Genomic DNA, 19614 nt, shown 5'->3' on the forward strand with positions numbered 1-19614 from the left:
GAATATTTTTAAGGCGGAGATAGACAGATGTTTGAGCGATAAGGGAATAAAAGGTTATGGAGAATGGGCAGGGAAGTGGAGCTGAGTCCATGATCAGATCAGCCATGATCTTATTAAATGGCGAAGCAGGCTTGAGGGGCCAGGTGGCCTACTCCTGCTCCTATTTCTTATGTTCACAGAGACAAACCCTTTGGGCTGGATTTTCGGCTTTTCCGATTTCGGGGCGCTAATCACGGGCTTGATACCGCCTGAAAAAGGTTTGCGCCTTCGACTCGAAATTTCAGCAAAAATGAGGATCCATGATTGGGGGCGTTAAATCAGGCATTACATAACAGACTTTGTTCGCCCAAGCCGAAAATCGCAGCGTTAAAAAAGGTGGCCATTTCGCGCATGCGCAGTCGCGTTTTCAATTTCCCGGGTGCGGACGTTATTTCAGGCCGCGGTGGCTTCCTCTGCACATGCACAGATGACCCGCCCGACTTCTGGCACTTCTACAGATATGGAGCAGCAGGAGGGCAGACAGCCTGCCAGGCGTTTCTCAATGGAGGCTGCTGAGGCCATAGTCCACGCGGTGGAGATGGGGTGGACATCACTCCATCTGGTTGGGGACAGGAGAATGCTGCCAACAACTGTCAAAAGGTTATGGCGTGAAATTGCCCAGGAAGTATCTGCAGCAGACACAGTTGCCAGAACTGGCACCCAATGCTGCAAAAAGTTCAACCACCTTACCAGGATTGAGGGTGAATATCCTTCACATTTATGTATGCCTGCATTCCGTCCAACATGAATGTCAGACACTATGTGAAGTCTTTCATGTATCTGCCCATTCTTAAAGTCTTGAAGTCTGCGGTGTGGGTTTCACAATGCATCAGGAAACTGAAGGTTGACTTCTCCAGCCATTTCCTCTTAAATAAGCATGCACATGCCCTCTTGTTCCCTAATCATTGCGAACCTTCCTCGCAATACACTCCCACTGCTGATATGGGTTTGATAAAGATCACCTGCAGCCCCTATGCTACGTCCCTCTCACCTCCTACCAATTGCTCACAAAGCTCATGCAACATACACACAGATTGAAGTGAAGACATTTGCATATCCACACAGTCTGAGCTATGTGACACAGCAGGAGGTGTACTTTTTCTGATTCTTCCTATTTTTCTCATTGCAGGCATGAGCAGTGCCAGACAGGTGGGGGTCTGCCTCAGCTCCTCAATTTAACAGATGTGGAGGAATGGGTTTCTGCCGTCATTGGAGCACCAGCTTGGACAGTTGCCGGGGGCGATGCTGAGCCCCCTTCAGGTAGTGAGGGTATGTAAATGGATTGCGCGACTGATGTGACTTCATTGAGACATATTATGAAGTGGCGTGGGGCCTTCACATGTACATGTGCAATGCCACCTTCATGCTATCACCCTGCGCCCTACCCAGCTACTAACCACACGTCTGTTGTTTTCTGCTTGCAGAAGAACAGCCACAATCACGACAGGCGTCCAGGGAGGTATCGACATCTGGCCATGGGGGAGTTGATGAGGTGTGTGAGGAGACTGTCATGCTCGAGTCGCAGAGCTCACCACTTGGCCCGTCGGAACAAAGAACATCTGGAGACTAGCCCAATTTCCCTGGCTTTGAGACGTCGGAGGCTCCTGGCCCCAGTCGCCTACAGCAACGTGCGACGTGGGCGGAATCTCGGAGGCCAGCTCTCCAGAGGGTGAGTCGGCAAAGTAGGTCTGCTTAACACCAGGCAGACATGGAACGGGACTTGGTGGAAATGTCCAGGGAAAACACAGACATGCACCGTGAGCTCATAGGTGCATTGGATCGGATCCCAGAAAGCATCGACAAACTTTCTGCGACTGATGCGGAGTCAGCGTCACGAATTGTTGGTGCATCTTAGTACTCCAGTGAGGCCATCATTGCCCACTCACAGAGACAGGTGGCCTCCAGCAGCAACAGGTGGCGTTCCAAATTGTGTGGCGTGTACCATTGATCATGTTGCAGCACTGATCAAATTGCAGGCACAAGCTACGCTGCACCTTGGTAATGTGATGCGGTCGATGAATGGTGCCATCCTTTCTGTGTTCCCCACTGTCCAACAGGGAAGGGACGGTGCCGAAGCAGGCCAGCAAGTTGTGGAGGCACATCATTGAGGCCCAGCCCCATCAGAGTCTCAGTGACTCCCAGGAAATGGAAGGTGCTGTCCTTCCTCAACATGACAGCATTCCGGCTCCCATCACTGACTCTCCAACCATGCACCCTACACGGTACACACCCAAGCCACCAGTGACTGCTTCCACCAAAGATGAGGAGCAGTAGTCCCCAGGTGGGCCTTTCAGGCTCAGAGCTTGTCCAGGGCATGGTGGGACAGCCTTCTGCAGATGCCTTGCTATATTATGAGAATGCCTGTAAATAGTTGTTTTTTAATAATGCATTTGTTGTTAAGTTACTTGCAGCAGAATGCTAGTTATTGTATCGTTTGGTTCTGATGGTTTATTGTCTTCTTTGGTTTTGTTGGGGGTGAATTGTTTGTAACGTTTTTTGATAAAAATGTCACTTTAACCCTTTGCCGTTAGTGTTGTTTGTATCATTCAAAAGCTCAACGGAGATGTGCCTTTATGATGGCACATAGCATGGCCAGTATTAGCTGTATCCCTCCGCTTCCTCCATTCAACCAAAGCAGTCCATTATGAGCTGGCGATGTGCGGCTCTTGCTCCCGCAACATCTGGATGCTGCCTTCTCCGTGGATGGGGTGGTTGTGCATTCGGGGCCTCGCCAGGCTACTCATCGTCGTCCTCCTCCTCCTGAGGTGGGCCTGCAATCCCCAATGGCAATGCCTGACCCCTCATGATGGCCAAGTTGTGTAGCATACAGCACATCCCAATGAATTCGGAGACCTGTTGAGGGGAATACTGAAGGCTGCCTCCAGCGCAGACCAGGCATTGAGAGCACCCCAATTGTCTGCTCGATGATGTTGCGGGTGGCTGCATGGCTCTCATTGTAGCACTGCTCAGCTTCTGTGGTGGGGTTGAGGAGGGGGCGGTCATGAGCCAGGTGGCTAGGCCATATGCTTTGTCCCCGACCAGCCAGCCCTGCCTTTCCTTTTGTAGCAGAAACATTCGTGAGACAATGCTCTCACAGAAGATGAAAGCATCATGTGCGCTCCCTGGATAGCGAACATTCACTGCAAGGATGCGTTGCGTGTGGTCACACACCAGATGGACGTTTAGGGAGTGATATCCCTTTCAGTTTCTAAATAACTCTGCATTGTCCAATGGTGCTTGCAAGGCCACATGTGTGCAGTCAATGGTTCTTTAAACCCTCGGGAAGCCTGAAATTGTCAAACCCACATGCCCTGATTCTGGCTGTCCCTGCTCATTTGGAACTTTATGAAGTCCATTCTGCAAGCGTACAGAGCCTTTCTGACGTGGCAAATGCAGTGATGTGTAGCGTATTGACAGATGCTGTATATGTCCCCGGCTGCTGCCTGGAAGGAGCCGGAGGCATAGAAGACCATCACCACAGTCAACTTCACTGCGATGAAAGATGCGGTCCTGTTGGCGCTGGAAGGCTGTAGGTCTGCCTGTAGGAGCTGGCATATCTCTGTCAGAACTTCCTTTCGGAAGTGGAGCCTTCTCACACACTGCTCCTCAGAGAGCTGGAGGTATGAGCGTTGGTGCCTGTAAACCTGTGGGGGGGGGGGGGTAAGGCCTCCCCAGACATCTTTGCCCTCTCCTCATCCATGGCTCGACATGGCCAGCAGCTCTTCTTCTAGCTTGATGCCGCCTGCCAATAGTAGCCAGCATGTTACGCTGTTGAACTAGTAATGCCCCCATTAAATTCTCTCACTGACCTTGTAAGGGCACTGTAATAGCAGATAAAAGTGCCGTTTGCAAGTCGGAGCTTCATGCAGCATGTTGTGCGCAACCGTTGCAGTCAATGTAACCTGCGCTGTAGGATTCTCCTCCCTCCATTTAAATACACTGCATCTGCGCACACCTGGAGGCTGAACTCCAAGCCATCGTCAACACCTTCACTGAGGCGTACGAGAGCATGGGCCTCACACTGAACATCCGTAAGACAAAGGTCCTCTAATAACCTGCCCCGCCACCCAGCACTGCCCCCCAGTTTTCAAAATTCACGATGAGGCCTTGCACAACGTGAACTATTTTCCATACCTCGGGAGCCTACTGCCAACAAGGGCAGACATTGACGACGAGGTCCAACACTGCCTTCAGTGTGCCAGTGCAGCCTTCGGTCGCCTGAGGAAGAGAGTGTTTGAAGACCAGGACCTTAAACCCGGCACCAAGCTCATGGTCTACAGAGTAGTGGTGATACCCACCCTCCTATATGGCTCAGAGACATTGACTATATACAGCAGACACCTCAAACACTGGAGAAGTACCACCAATGCTGCCTTTGCAAGATCCTACAAATCCATTGGCAGGATAGGGGCATCGCATCAGTGTCCTCGCTGAAGCTAACATCCCCAGCATCGAAACACTGACCAAACTCGATCAGCTTCGCTGGACGGGCCACATCGTCCACATACCTGACACGAGACTCCAAAAACAAACACTCTACTCAGAGCTCCGCCATGGCAAGCAAGCCCCAGGTGCACAGAGGAAACACTTCAAGGACACCCTCAAAGCCTTCTTGAAAAAATGTAACATCCCCATCGACACCTAGGAATCCCTGGCCCAAGACCGTCCAAAGCGGAGGAAAAGCATCCGGGAAGGCGCTGAACACCCCGAGTCTCTTCGCTGAGAGCAAACTGAAGCCAAGCATCGACAGTGGAAGGAGCGAGTGACAACCCAGGTGCCCCAACCTCCCGTTCCTCCAACCACTGTCTGCCCCACCTGTGACACAGACTGTCGGTCCCACATTGGACTCTTCAGTCACCTGAGAACTCATTTCTAGTGCGGAAGCACGTCATCCTCGACTCCGAGGGACTGCCTATGATGATGATGAAATACACGGCCAAGACTGCCTGCTGCACCCTGGGAATGCCGTTTTTTTCAGGCGTTTCCTGGGCCAGATGTTAAATGAGGCGTAAGGGCCGAATTTTCCATCCGGGGCGCAAATGCAGCGTTGCATGACGATTGATAACATGATCTCAGTCAAACTGGATGGTGGGCGGTAAGTTTTTGCATCGCTGCAAATCAGGAGCCTAATTTACCGGCCGGGAAGTAAAACCTGGATGCCGAGCGTTACGTCCAGAAAAACCATTTACCGCCACTCCGGGGTGCAAACAGAGGGGCAGAAGAGCAGAAAATCCAGCCCATTGTCTTAGAATGCTGTAGAAGAAGATTTTTTAAAACTATTTTATATAATACATAAAGACTATATACAGGCAACTCTCGAGTATCCGTAGACGGAATGGGATTTAAAATTCTGTTGCTAACAAGTGAAAAGACAGCCCCAAATAATTTGGAAAAATCACCTTCCAAACACTGTGCTCATTTGTATTTGCTCATTCTCTCTCTCACACAATCTCTCTCTCTCTCACACTCGCACTATCTCTCTCCCTGGCCGAAGGGACCCCGTACCGGCCGCTTCTATCCCAGGCCAAAAGGACTCTGCACCGAGGGGACTCCAGGACGACCTGCCAAAGGGTCTCTCTCACACACACACTCTCTCTCTCTCACTCACCATAAAAATCACCCTCCCCTCCCTTGCTTTGCTGGTATGTTGTGTGTATGTGTGTGCGCGCTGCTGCAGCCGCTGTCTCTCGCGGCCGCCGCTGATTTTGGGAACGGGGGCAATGCCAGCACTGGGTTCCAGGCACAGACTTTAATCAGAAGACTGCTAACTTCACCAGCGTACCAGCAAACCAGGCACAGAATCGGTACATGCATGCTGGTAATGTCCATCTTTTGTTACTGTTTGTAGCTGATTGTATTGATTCATTAAAGTTTTAACTTATAAATGTAAACTCGCCCTAACGGAATAGCCCAATCCCCGAGGAACCCGGATAATCGAGAGTTGCCTGTAATACATAAAGACATGTGGACAGAATCACTCAATTTGTGTCACAAAAACTTACCTTGAAACTGCTATTGTGGGGTATACAGTTAATGAGTTTAAATGTTGTCTGCAGCTAAGTAATTATTTATCCATACCTCTTACACTTCCTTTTTTAGCTTCCAGCAGTGAAATGTAAAGCTGCATAGTGTGGGATGTCTGCACTTGCATCGTTAGCCCAAATGTTGTTGCAAATTGAATAAACTGTGAAGACTGTTGAAATATTATTATTCCATCTGTGGAGTAAAACAACTCTCATTTAATTTAAGATTGAACAATGTTAGTTTTTTGTTTAATTTTCTTCAATGTTGTTTTTACCCTGATTTAGAGGAAGTCTAATTTCTTCTCCACCGGAATGAAGATCACCATTGTTACTGAATTCATATGTGATCTACAAGGAAAAAGAATACGTTTTCTAGGATAATTTAAACAAATAATATACAACACTAAAATAAACAAATTCTTACCTCATCCTTCGAATATATAACCCGTTGTAAGCATATCTGTTTCACTGCTTGTTGACATATATGCATCTCAACCTTCACTGACCAGTTTCCTCCCTGTGGGGTTTTAAAAATTCAGATTTTAAAACATAAAGCTTAAAATCCTGCCAAACAAGGATGGATATCATAGAGTCGACCACAAATGTAGCAAAAAATATCACATACAAGAACTGCATAGTATGAGCAATCTCCTCTCAAATTATAATATTTCCCATCAAATGTTGTAATGTGTGTTCCTTCTTCTATTTTGCAACTTCTGGAACAGTTACGATGAGAGCACTCCCACAGTCCACTCTTACAGATACTAAAAAAGAAGAGACCAATGTTTTTTGTGAAATATTTAACAACAGATTTAATGAATGTTCCAGCGTGAGCTGAATTCGGAACCATTACCATGTCTGGCAGGAAGTCTGTCTTCTCTCTCCAACTTCATAAATGTTTCCGCTGTATTCACAAGGACATTTTGATTTTTTGATGCATTTGTTGGTGTGTCTTATGTTATCAAGAACAGTGCCTGAAGTAGAATAGAATAAATGTATATGTACATTGATTCATAACTAAAGCAAAGTTCAAGGTTTTCATTTATAATTTTAGCACCGTTAGTGATATTCTTGTTGTGGTACAGTCTCTTGCCTAGAACTGAGATTTTGGTGTTGGGTTTAGGTTGGGATTTCCAGATTTATCTGACAAAGGACATTTCCAGTTACAGAAGGTAAGTTGTTACGTAGCTAGGATGGCGATGAGTAATGGACTATTGTAGGCCCCGAGAGCCATGCTTGATTGCCTTCGGGAGCAGAGGAATTTCCCAGTTTTTCCTAGATTAGCCACAGGTTGCTTCTCTGGTTATTTGGCTCCCCAGGAGATTGCATGGTTGAGGGCTGGGTAAAGGATGTATGTGGTTCTGCCACCTTTGGATGGACAGACTCAATTGGCCAGATGGCCTGATCCTCTCTTTTTCATTTGGAAATTAATTGGGTCCCTTGGTACAGTAAGACAGATTCTGGCTCAGCAGATGTTTAAATTATCAATGTTCAGAAAACTATTGTGGAACTGTTAACTCACACGATTAGGTGCTGCCAATCAACTATACATATGCGAACATTGCAGCAATGACTGGACACTAAAATGCTCTTTTCAATTTTAGTGTAACCAGTTGCATTTCACTCCTTAGCTGCTAACATTCACAAGCAGAATTTCTGTTCGTAAAGTATTAATTTACAATGAGGCAGTTGAGTGTTTCTCGCTGATCAAATAGCAAATTACATTTTCATGTAGGGAGAGTGAAACATGTGCTGCATATATCCACAAATTATTCATCATGTTAGAACAGGCAATCACTTAGAATCCACTGCTTTGATTTTAACATAGCAATATTAAATTTGAGTATTTTTCCACGTAAAATGTTGCTGTCGCCGATTACAGACAATGATCTTCTATTCTCAGTCAATCGCTAAATGACTTTATTGTATTTTTCAAACCATTTACAACGTTGCATTAGTAGACATGCTGTACTGCAATACAAGGGCCATTACCACTTGCATTTGCCTGTTAATCTATATTATAGATCCCCATTCCTACTTAATGGTTCTGTGGGCCCGAATTTGCGGTCGGAGGCTTCCCGCGGGTGGATGCCTCCAACCGGCAAAAAATCTACGAGACTGCCTGATGGTCCTGGATCCACAGAGACTCAGGTTCCTGGGCCTCTATACGTAGACATGCGTAGAGCCCACGTACCTCAGGGGCACAGGCTGGCCCAACCAATGAAAGAAGGGGGATCCCCATACATACTTATGGGGATTCTGTACGTACTGAAAACTCCATAAGCATAATGGGGATTACATAAAAAAACCATTTACATAATAAATAAATAAATACAATTACATATTTAAAATTAATAAATATACAATTTAATTAAACATTTAAAACAAACATTTATTTTTTGAAAAGTAAAAGTTTTAAATAAATGTAAATATTAATACAGGTGTTTTAATATTTAAATAATTGAAAAAACATTTTTTTATATTCATTTAAACTCTTACACAGGCATAAGAATTTCATGGGCATTTGCTGGGCAGTAGTTCGCGGCCCCAGATGCCCTTTTCTCGGGAATGCGGAGGATCTGTCAAGAATCTTCGCAAGTTCCGGGTTTTTGTGCTTGCACTCCGCATGCGAAATCCCGGAACCTGCGCTGCTCTTACGGGTGCATACACACCATGTACACACCCGTAGGGCCAGCAAAATATGGCCTATATTTTGCCACAAAAATTTGAGCAAATAAAGTAGGCATTCATGCAAATAAATCTACTAGGAAAACTAGGAATTAACTGTTTAGTCCTACAGTGCCCAGGATTCAAAGCAATTGCATACTTAAACTCGAACGTTAGATTTCTATTTACTGCTGCCAGCCTGTGTGGTGTGAACTAATTTGCTGTTTCAATGTATATCCTGTTTTTGATAACCTTAAAGAATTTCTGGACCTAGTGCTTGTGTGTTTGATTCTTTGAAAGGTGAATGGAATTAGGAATCGGATTCATGAACACAGCCAAGGTCACCAGGAGAGAGGCGCTCCCATTATTATTTGACTAAAATTTTGATTGGGTAGAAATTGGTTTGCGCCCGTTTTTTTAGGCATAAAGCAGCCAAAAAGCATAGCAATTTAGCAGTGGGACGGCCTGTCCCAATCTACGCAGGCATTGGCCACACTACCAAATTTGTGGGGCCCAATGTTAAGGCGTCCCAGGCTGACCAGCGCCCACATCTTGCCTCAATTATTCAGATGAGGCACAAAGACCGATTTCTATCAATCCTCGGGACTCTTGTTTCTAGCGCGTATTGTTTCCATAATGCCGGGTCTGGGCCCGAAAATGGGCCTGGACTGATTCCTACCCATTTATTTCTGCTGGGTGACTATCACTCTGACACATCCAGGCCCTGTACATTAAAGAGCAGCCATGCGATGCTTCTGTTATACCTAGTTTTCTTTACCTATGACAGTGATTATACAAGTTGTACCTTGTGGAATATTGATGTTTTATCGGAGGCTTTTCTTTAATTCTCCATTGAGTCTCTAATAGAGTGTTCCCCTAATTTTACTTCATCTACAAGACAACAAATGGCATGGTGGTCCTCAAATTTCAGGCACCAAGACTTGGGTCACCAGAGACAAATTGCTGGTGTCAGCCATAATATTGTGCAGAAGTCGAAAAGAAAGTCAAATGCAGTGCCTCACATAGAGGAAAAATAATAAAATGGAAAGTTTCACCTGCTGCACTCTTGTGCCTCCAGACTGACAACCAGAGCAAACTAAAGCCCCACTACTGAGAAAGTTATTGGCAGTCCACCATTTCCCCCACCCCACGCCAGCAAAGATGCTTCTTGTCCTCAACGCCTGTGAGATTAAGGCCCTGAACCTTACCCCCATTCCAAATGAAATTTTGATTCTCAACACCCCTCACCCCACATCAAGCAACATTTCAGCTCTGTCCCGCCCCTCCACCACATCTTCCCACCCTGAACAAACAATGGGCATCACTTCTCCTCAGATGATCAAGATGTTAACCCCCTTTTCCCCCAGTGGCTGCCAATCCAATACCACCCTCAATTCCCCACGGACTCAGTTGTCCCTCACAGGTTACCGCTACCCCACTTCCTATCTACTTTTACACTAACCCCCTCCCTGACTACATTTCCCATCCACAGAACCTCCAACCCCTGTTGGTCCTATTTCTTCTCGCTTGATGGCTGGTTGTCGCATGCCTGATTCCTCCTTTCTTTTACCCCTCCCCTCCCTGCTCTGCTTTCCCTCTCCTCACACATCCTCCATTCATTCCCTAAATTGGTACCATTATCCCCCAATCTCCAAACCTGCGAGACCTGAAAAATTCTAACTGGTCTCAACTACCCATATGCAACACCATAGGAGGCTGGCTTAATATATTAAATGCAATATAATGTATCTGTCTCAGTCAAAACAATATTGTTACCTTCTGGACATTCACAAGTATTTATACAAATGTCTTTCTGTTGTTGAGGATTTGGATCAGTACATGTTGGAATAATTGCTTGTCCACAATCCTTGTAAATCCGATTCTCAGGACAAACAGGCTTTTCTAGAAAGGAAAATACATGCATTTTACATTTTGAGTTATAATAAGTGCAAATACACAAATATCATTGTTCTATTTAAGAGGAGTGAAAATATTTAGGAGCTTTAACCTTTAACTATTTATTTGTTTTATTTTCTAGATATGCAGGAAAACGTACCACATCCTGAGGTGTCCCTCCAATTCCCTGTCGGTGTGCACAGATGTGCAAATTCTGTTAAACTCGGGCATTGGGCCTGATGTTTAATTGGAGAAGCACAGACTTCCTTTTGGCACAATTCGAAATAGGAGTTAAAATCAACACAGGATGTAAAATGCTGTGAGATGGGAATGCGACAGCTCTGATGAAAATAAACACATAAACAATGAAAATTATATAAACACAGACCTCTGCAGAGTCTTCAAGCAGTGAAATCTACTAAAACAGAATGTCACTAATTAAACTCAAGTGCTTTATGCATCAGTTTTAAAACAATTATATTTAGCAAGTGATTCCCAGTTTTCCAAAGGGGAGCATATACATTTAGTCAGGATTTAAAAGCACTTTTATTCATTGTTAGATCCAGGAGGCTGACTGTTTATAGAAACAGCACTGTACAGAGAAGAACTTTAACATTTTCCAATTAAACTTTCAGTGGGTGGTCACAAATCAGCAACAACTACAGAAAAGTTGGGGGTAGATTTTCAGCTTGCTGCCGCAATGTAAAAGTGACATTATGGATTGGCCGCCCATGATAGATATTTTGCCCAATTTTCATTTCCATGCTTTCAATGGAAATGAAATCATGTGGTTTCTATAACAGGTGATCAATCTGCAGTGCCAGTTTTACATGCTAGCTATGAAAAGAAAGAAAGAAAGACTTGGATTTATATAGCACCTTTCACAACCACCGGACATCTCAAAGCCCTTTGCAGCCAATAAAGAATTTTGGAGTGTTGTCACCATTGTAATGTGGAAAACATGGCAGCCAATTAAGCAGCAATGTGATAATGACCAGATAATCTGTTTTTGTTATGTTGATTGAGGGATAAATATTGGCCAGGACACCGGGGATAACTCCCCTGTTCTCTTTGAAATAGTGCCATGGGATCTTTTGCGTCCACCTGAGAGAGCAGATGGGGCCTCGGTTTAACATCTCATCCGAAAGATTGCACCTCCAACAGTGCAGCACAGCCTCAGCACTGCACTAGAGTGTCAGCCTAGATTTATGTATTCTAGTCCCTGAAGTAGTACTTGAACTCACAACCTTCTGAACTCCAAGATGAGTGTGCTACCCACTATATTGATACTATGCCAGATAGCAAGGTGAAAATCCATCCATCTATTTCCCAATAACTAGAAACATTCGCTGTATTCATCAGGAATATTAAAATAACGCGTATAGTTGAGTAGGTTAATGAAACACATTGTAATTTGATTCTCTGAAATCTGCCAAGTGAGAAGACAAAAGTTAATTTTCCTTTCCTGCCTGTGGTGAAGGGACCAGCCTCCCCTAATGAGATAGCCAAAACGGCAAACCTGCACAACTCTTTTAGAGTAAACAAATAAACATTAGGTCAAGTGCCCCCCGATCTGGGGGACACTCCAAATATTTCGCAAGGCCCTTTTCTTTTGTTTTTTTTTGTTTTTTTTTGGCAAACCTGCACAACTCTTTTGGTTGGATAACAATAAAACAGTTAAGTCAAGTGCCCTCCAATCTGGGGGACACTCCAAACATTTTTCAACTGCCCTTTTTTGTTTTCTTTTGTTTTTTTTTACTTTTTTGGGGTTTTTTTTGTGATTTTTCTTTTGGGCAATAAAATCATAAATTTTACAAGTGCCCCCTATAAAAGGGGAGGGGGACACTAAAAATCCAGCAATAAACAAATTAAACTTTAAAACATGTAAAATCAAATTAAAATTTGGTTGCCGGGGGTGATAATGCACTCCAGTCCCTCCGGCGCCCACCTCTCGCGGAAGGCCGCGAGCGTACCGGTGGACACCGCGTGCTCCATCTCCAAGGATACCCTGGCGCGGATATACGCGCGGAAGAGAGGCAGGCAGTCAGGCTGAACGACCCCCTCGATCGCCCGCTGCCAGGCCCGGCTGATGGAACCCTTGGCCATGCCCAGGAGCAGTCCTACGTGGAGGCCCACGGACCTACCCCATTCCCTCGCAAACCTGCACAACTCTTTTGGTTGTAAACAAGTTAACCAATTAAATCAAGTGCCCCCCCTGATTAAAGGGGAAGGACACTCCAAACATTTTTCAAGCTCTACAACTCTTTTGGGGGGGGAACAAAACAAACATCAGATCAAGTGCCCCCCAATCTGGGGGACACTCCAAACATTTTTCAACTGCCTTTTTTTGGGGGTTTTTTTTTGGATTTTTTTGGGCAATAAAATCATAAATTTTACAAGTGCCCCCTATAAAAGGGGAGAGGGACACTAAAAACCCCATCAATTAAAACAAATTAAACTTTAAAACATAAAATCAAATTAAAATTTGGTTGCCGGGCGTGATGATGCACTCCAGTCCCTCCGGCGCCCACCTCTCGCGGAAGGCCATGAGCGTACCGGTGGACACCGCGTGCTCCATCTCCAGGGACACCCTGGCCCGGATGTAAGCATGGACGAAAGGCAGACAGTCAGGCTGAACGACCCCTTCGACCGCCCGCTGCCTGGACCAGCTGATGGCACTCTTGGCCATGCCCAGGAGCAGTCCTACGAGGAGGCCCTCGGACCTACCCGATCCCCTCGCAAACCTGCACAACTCTTTTGGTTGGATAACAATAAATCAGTTAAGTCAAGTGCCCTCCAATCTGGGGGACACTCCAAACATTTTTCAACTGCCATTTTTTTTTTGTTTTTTTAAAACTTTTTTTTTGTTTATTTTTGTGATTTTTTTGGGCAATAAAATCATAAATTTTTACAAGTGCCCCCTATAAAAGGGGAGGGGGACACTAAAAACCCGGCAATTAAAACAAATTAAACTTTAAAACATATAAAATCAAATTAAAATTTGGTTGCCGGGGGTGACAATGCACTCCAGTCCCTCCGGCGCCCACCTCTCGCGGAAGGCCGCGAGCATACCGGTGGACACCGCGTGCTCCATCTCTAAGGACACCCTGGCCCGGATGTAGGCGCGGAAGAGAGGCAGGCAGTCAGGCTGAACGACCCCCTCGACCGCCCGCTGCCTGGACCGGCTGATGGCACCCTTGGCCGTGCCCAGGAGCAGTCCTACAAGGAGGCCCTCGTACCTACCCGCTCCCCTCGCAAACTTGCACAATTTGGAATCTGTTCTCCACACCTGCCTTAGATGCTGTTCATTGAATTTTCAATTAGATATTGAACTTTACAATTGAAACTGACCTCTGTAACACCGGCCACTTTAATTGTGTGACCTAATCACCTAGTTGATGGTGTGCCCTTGTGATGTAGGTACTCAGATCATAGATTGAGTTTAACCTGTGTAAACTAATTGCCTAGTTTAGATTAGAACAAATTAACTAAAATGCAGAATTAAAATCAGATGTGTGGTCAGCAGATTCACACAGTTGAAAAGTAATTAACTGCAGAAAGAAAGTATTAAGCTATAAAATAAAATTAATCTTTATTACTCATTTTTTTTTCATCGGCGGTCCCTTGGAATTGAGGAAGACTTGCTTCCACTCTTAAAATGAGTCCTTGAGTGGCTGAACAGCCCAATACGAGAGCCACAGTCCCTGTCACAGGTGAGACAGATAGTTGTTGAGGGTAAGGGAGGGTGGGACAGATTTGCCGCACGCTCTTTCCGCTGCCTGCGCTTGATTTCTGCATGCTCTCGGCAATGAGACTCGAGATGCTTAGCGCTCTCCCGGATGCCCTTCTTCCACTTAGGGCAGCCTTTGGCCAGAGACTCCCAGGTGTTGGTGACGAAGTTGCACTTTTTCAGGGAGGCTTTGAGGGTGTCCTTGTAATGTTTCCTATTACAAGGGGGTTGGAGTATAAGAGTAAGGAAGTCTTGCTGCAATTATATCGGACTTTAGTGAGACTTCCGTGTACAGTTTTGATCTTACCTAAGAAAGGATAAACTTGCCGGGGGGTGGGAAACAAAGGTTCACTAGATTGATTCCTGGGATGAGCGGGCAGTCGTATGAGGAGAGATGGAGTAAAATGGGCTTATATTCCCTGGAGTTTGGAAGAATGAAAGATGATCTCATTGAAATGTATAACATTCTTAAAGGGCTTGACAGGATAGATGCTGAGAGGCTGTTTCCCCTGGCTGGAGAATCTAGATCCAGGTGTCACAGTTTCAAGAAAAGAAGTTGGCCATTTAAGGCTGAGATGAGGAAAAGTTTCTTCACTCAGAGGTGTTATGAATCTTTGGAATTCTCTCCCCCAGAGACTATATTCAAGACTGAGATCGATGGAATCTTGGGCATCAAGCAATATTGTGAGAAGGTGGGAAAGTGGAGTTGATGTATAAGTTCAGCCATGATTGAATGGTGGAACAGGCTCAAGGGGCCATTTGGCCTACTCCTGCTCCTATTTCTTATATCCTCATAACAGAAGTAAGTACTAATCTCATTATCTCAACTGCAGGAATATATCTGTTTATTATTTAACTGCTCCATGTTCTGCACCATCACCATACTAAATTTAGAAATAATTATTATGAGAGCCCAAGTCAGGTTAAAGTTGTACATGTACTAATTTTAATATGGTACTCTCTGGAAATTAATAACTTACGAAGGATGATGCACAACTTCTGTCTTCAGTTACTTTGATAGGACAGGAACCAGATGTAACCGAGTACTCACGGAGCGAGACTTCATTCACTAGAATAGAGAAAGTGACATTCCATGTTTTTATAATTTGGTTAATATCATGTGTGCTGCAAATCCTTTAGTGAGCTTGGATTGTTTGAATAGAAAACTAGAGCTAAATTTCACGGTAATGATAGCAAGCGACGTGCAGAATTTTTGAAAGTGCTAAACATGCAAAGTCATTTTACAGCAAAACTCGGCTATTTTCTCATTGGTGCACAAATGGCCTCCTTCTGTGCTGTAACCATTCTATGATTCTCTGGGTAACGATGATCCTCCTGAATTCCCTGCTGGATTTATTGCTGACTATCTTATATTTATGGTCCCTACATTTGGTCTCTCTCCCAAGTGGAAACATGTTCTCTGCACCTACCCTATTAAACGCTTTTATAATCTTAAATACCTCAAATTAAGTCACCCCTCAGCCTTTTCTTTTTCAGAGTAAAGAGACCCAGCATGTTCAATCTTTCCTGATGGGTATAACTCTTAGTTCTGGTATCCTCCTTGTAAATCTTATTTGCACATTCTGCAGTGCCTCTGTCCTTTTTGGAGACTAGACGTGTGCAGCGTACTTTTAAGTTATCTTATGAGTTGTCCCATCCACTGGATCCTAGCTTCCGATGATAACTGACACAAGGACAGCACTGCTTGTTGTGGGCAAAATGCTCACTGTGTTAAACTTTTTACGTTACGGACTCATTTAAAGTCATCACTGTTGAACTTCCCCATATCAGTCAGTCCTCCTTACGCGAAAGCATCCAGCAGGTCTGTGACGCCTTATTTGCCAAGAGGCAACACCTTTGTTACTTTACCAATGGAAAGGAGGAAACAAATCCAGAGGGTGCAGCACTTCTACAACAAGAACTTGTATTTATGTAGTGCCTTTAATGTAGTAAAACATCCCATGGTGTTTCACAGGAGCATTATCAAACAAAACTTGACACCGAGCCACATAAGTTGATATTGGAGTAGATGACCAAAAGCTTTGTCAAAGGTAGGTTTTAAGGAGCGTTTTAACAAGGAAAGGAAGGTAGAGATGTGGAGAGGTTTAGGGAGGGAATTCCTTGGCAGCTGAAGGCATGGCCGCCAATGGTGGAGCGATTAAAAGCGGGGATGCACAAGAGGCCAGAATTGGAGGAGCGCAGGTATCTCAAAGGGTTGGAGGAGGTTACAGAGGTAGGGAGGAGTGAGATCATGGAGGATTTGAAAACGATAATGAGAACTTTAAAAATCAAGTTGTTGTTTAACCAGGAGCCAATGCAGGTCAGTGAGCACTGGGGTGATGGCTGAACGGAACTTGGTGCAAGTTAGCACTTGGGCAGTAGAGTTTGAGGTTGTAGGGTTCCTAAGAAAGAAAAATCTGACTAATGGCACCTTTGAATCCATCAAATCTATGACATACATGAGTCGCAAAGAATTTCATTACATCAATGTAAAGGTGTCTTAGACCAGTACAACAGCAGGAGACGAAGGTACACCAGTAGCAGCAGCCACAACGTTTATATCTTGTGACAGCCCATGGTGCCACAACTATATAAAGGAGTCGCAAATGGACAGATGCATGCTGTGCAACGAAAGCCAAACTTTGCTCCCTCACTTACTAACATGATTCAGGGACCTCCATACTAAAGCTGAGGTTTATGCCTCCAACTGCATTCTGGTAGAATGTACATTCCTGTACAATCAGCAAGGCTGTCAAAGCAGCACTTCTGATGTCTGGAAAGATTAGTTGGTACAGTCTGGAGAAAGCATTAAGATAATTCTGCATCTGCTGTGTGCTGCACAATTTCACCAGATATAGCCAGAAGACAAGCCTGACGCCTTGGCTACAGAGAAGGAGGAGGAAGAGGACGGAGAAGTTACTGAGGTTAAGGCACAGCCAGGCAGACTGCTGCATCAGGGACTGATTGACAGGACTTTCTCTTAAAGACAACGCTTGTGCCCTAACATGAATAGTGCTATGCCCACTCTAGCACTCTGAATGTTAACAACATGATGCTGCCCATATTTGCTCTATTAAGAGGGTTCCTTGCTGCCCCTAAAATGGCCACTTTGTTGAATGCCACCTACCCCGACAGCTGCTCCAGGTTCTCTTCAATGAAGGGGCAGTTCTTGCAACTCCTCCAGCCACCTTCTTTATCCAGCAGGCAACCTCCACCAAGAATAGCGCAACAGTCCTTTTAAGAGCAACTGCACTTTAGATTCACAGCCAGCAACCCCCCACCCCCTTCCCCCAGTTGGTTCAGCACTCGTTGCATATGATAAAAACATGCTGGAAGAATAAATAAGTTATTTAAATGAGCAAACACTGCAGAAACTGGCCGACCACATAATCTCACAAGCAATACCCAGGAACCTAGGCCATTTTTTGGCCTGACCATGAAGGTAGTCCTTAAATTTCTGGGAGAGCTGGTCAAGAAATCACAGGCCCGCATCCATTAAATTAAATGGATGGATTTTCAGGCACTGTGGGGATGGAGTTTGCTGACCAGCATTTCCTGTGAGCACTGCACCTACATGCTCCCCTTGTCGAAGATTTGGGGCCAACTTCCACAGGTACTTTGACGACACCTAGCTTGACCTCTCCACCACTGCCCTTGAGCTCTCCAATGCATCTGTGCTGTCAGACTGCTTGTCTGACATGAGCCTCAATTTCCTCCAGTTCAACATAGGGAAAACTGAAGCCATTACTTTCAGTTCCTGCCATGAGCTCTGTACCATTGCCACAGATTCCACCCCATACCCCCTGGCACTGTCTGAAACAGACTGTTTGTAACCTCAGCATCCAATTCCACCCTTAACTGATCTCCGAACTACTTAGTTATTTTATCCTTTAGCTCGCCATGTCTCATCATGGGATTGCAATGTGGAATAAGGAAATTGTGCTGAAACACATAGCAAGTCCAGAAGGGAAAATAGTTCAAGTTTAATCCAAAGATAACATTTGCACTAAGAATTCAATTACCATAAAAAATTACATGTTCTGCACCTTGGATATGAAAAAATAGTTAAACACAATAGAAAAAATAGATGTTCATTTAAAAATGGAGTGTTTATTCTTACCTTTTGTAAAGTTCTTTTCATTTCCTTTCTTTTCGAAGTTTCCACAAAGTCCCCAAACATTTCCTCTGTATCTAGGGTGAAGTTTTAGCTTAAAAACAAAATGGATGCAATATTTAAAGTATGGGTGCAATCATTTTCATAGTTTGGTAATGTTAAATCTTATGGTAACAGTATCACCCTCAAACCACATCACCAATAACTAATCTAAAATTTTCCAAACAAAACATTGTCTGATTGGTAAGTATGAACTGTTTAGGACAAACCCATAAAATCATATCAAATTGACAGTGCCCATTATTTCACAAGTATTTCTCAGCAACATCACAGAACAGCCATCAAAAAAATTGGAAATGTCTGAGGCTTGTGTTAAGCACCAGGATAACAATATGCCTGTACACAGCAGAGAAGAAGACCAAGGTAAGGAGACAATGGTTTGAATCAGTAGGCACTGGGCTTCATAGGTGAGTTATAGGATAGAAAATACTGGACAGACGGCAAAGAGATAACAACAACAACTTGCATTTATATAACACCTTTAACATAGAAAAACAGCCCAAGACACTTCACAGAGCGATAATCCAAAATAAATGAACGCGAAGCAAAGAAGGAGATTTTACGAGGAGTGACCAAAGGTTTAGGAACATGGGAACAGGAGGCCATTTGGCCCCTCGAGCCTGTTCTGTCATTGAATTACATCATGGATGATCTGAACCTCAACTCCATTTACCTGTCTTTGTTCCATATCCTTGGTACCCTTACCTAAATAAAAATCTAGTGATCTCAGTTCTGAACATTTAAATTGACCCAACATCCACAGCATTTGGGGAAGAGAGTTCCATTTCCAGGTATCCTGTGCACTAGCTATTAATGATTTGTGCACATGGATACCGACACCCCTTTGTTTCTCTATAGCTCCTAATCTCTCATGATTAAGAAAATATTCAGATTTGTCTTTCTCGGATCCCAAGTGGGTCACTTCCTCACATTGAGCTCCAACTGCCAAAATTTACCCACTCACATAATCCATCTGAAACTTCTTGTTCCCATCCACATAACTTACTTTGTCTCCTGACTTAGTGTCATCTGCAAATTTGGATATACAAATTTCTATTCCTATACAATGAGGGTATTAAAAGAGG

General features: G+C 44.5%; 1 protein-coding gene across 1 annotated transcript in view; it reads right to left on the reverse strand.

Annotated features, from left to right (window-relative positions):
* The window catches only part of LOC139278099 (mucin-2-like), a 169522-nt gene that overhangs the window by 140577 nt on the left and 9331 nt on the right, over positions 1–19614 (reverse strand). The window contains exons 4-12 of the mRNA XM_070896758.1: positions 18476–18563; positions 15336–15424; positions 10786–10966; positions 10506–10631; positions 6916–7036; positions 6688–6826; positions 6487–6579; positions 6338–6410; positions 6118–6255 (exon numbers count right to left, since the gene is read on the reverse strand). Coding sequence (XP_070752859.1) covers positions 6118–6255; positions 6338–6410; positions 6487–6579; positions 6688–6826; positions 6916–7036; positions 10506–10631; positions 10786–10966; positions 15336–15424; positions 18476–18563 — 1048 coding nt within the window. The remainder of the gene's footprint in view (positions 1–6117; positions 6256–6337; positions 6411–6486; positions 6580–6687; positions 6827–6915; positions 7037–10505; positions 10632–10785; positions 10967–15335; positions 15425–18475; positions 18564–19614) is intronic.

Source organism: Pristiophorus japonicus, chromosome 13 (genome assembly GCF_044704955.1).
Source record: "Pristiophorus japonicus isolate sPriJap1 chromosome 13, sPriJap1.hap1, whole genome shotgun sequence".
In the NCBI taxonomy this organism is placed as follows: Eukaryota; Metazoa; Chordata; class Chondrichthyes; family Pristiophoridae; genus Pristiophorus; species Pristiophorus japonicus.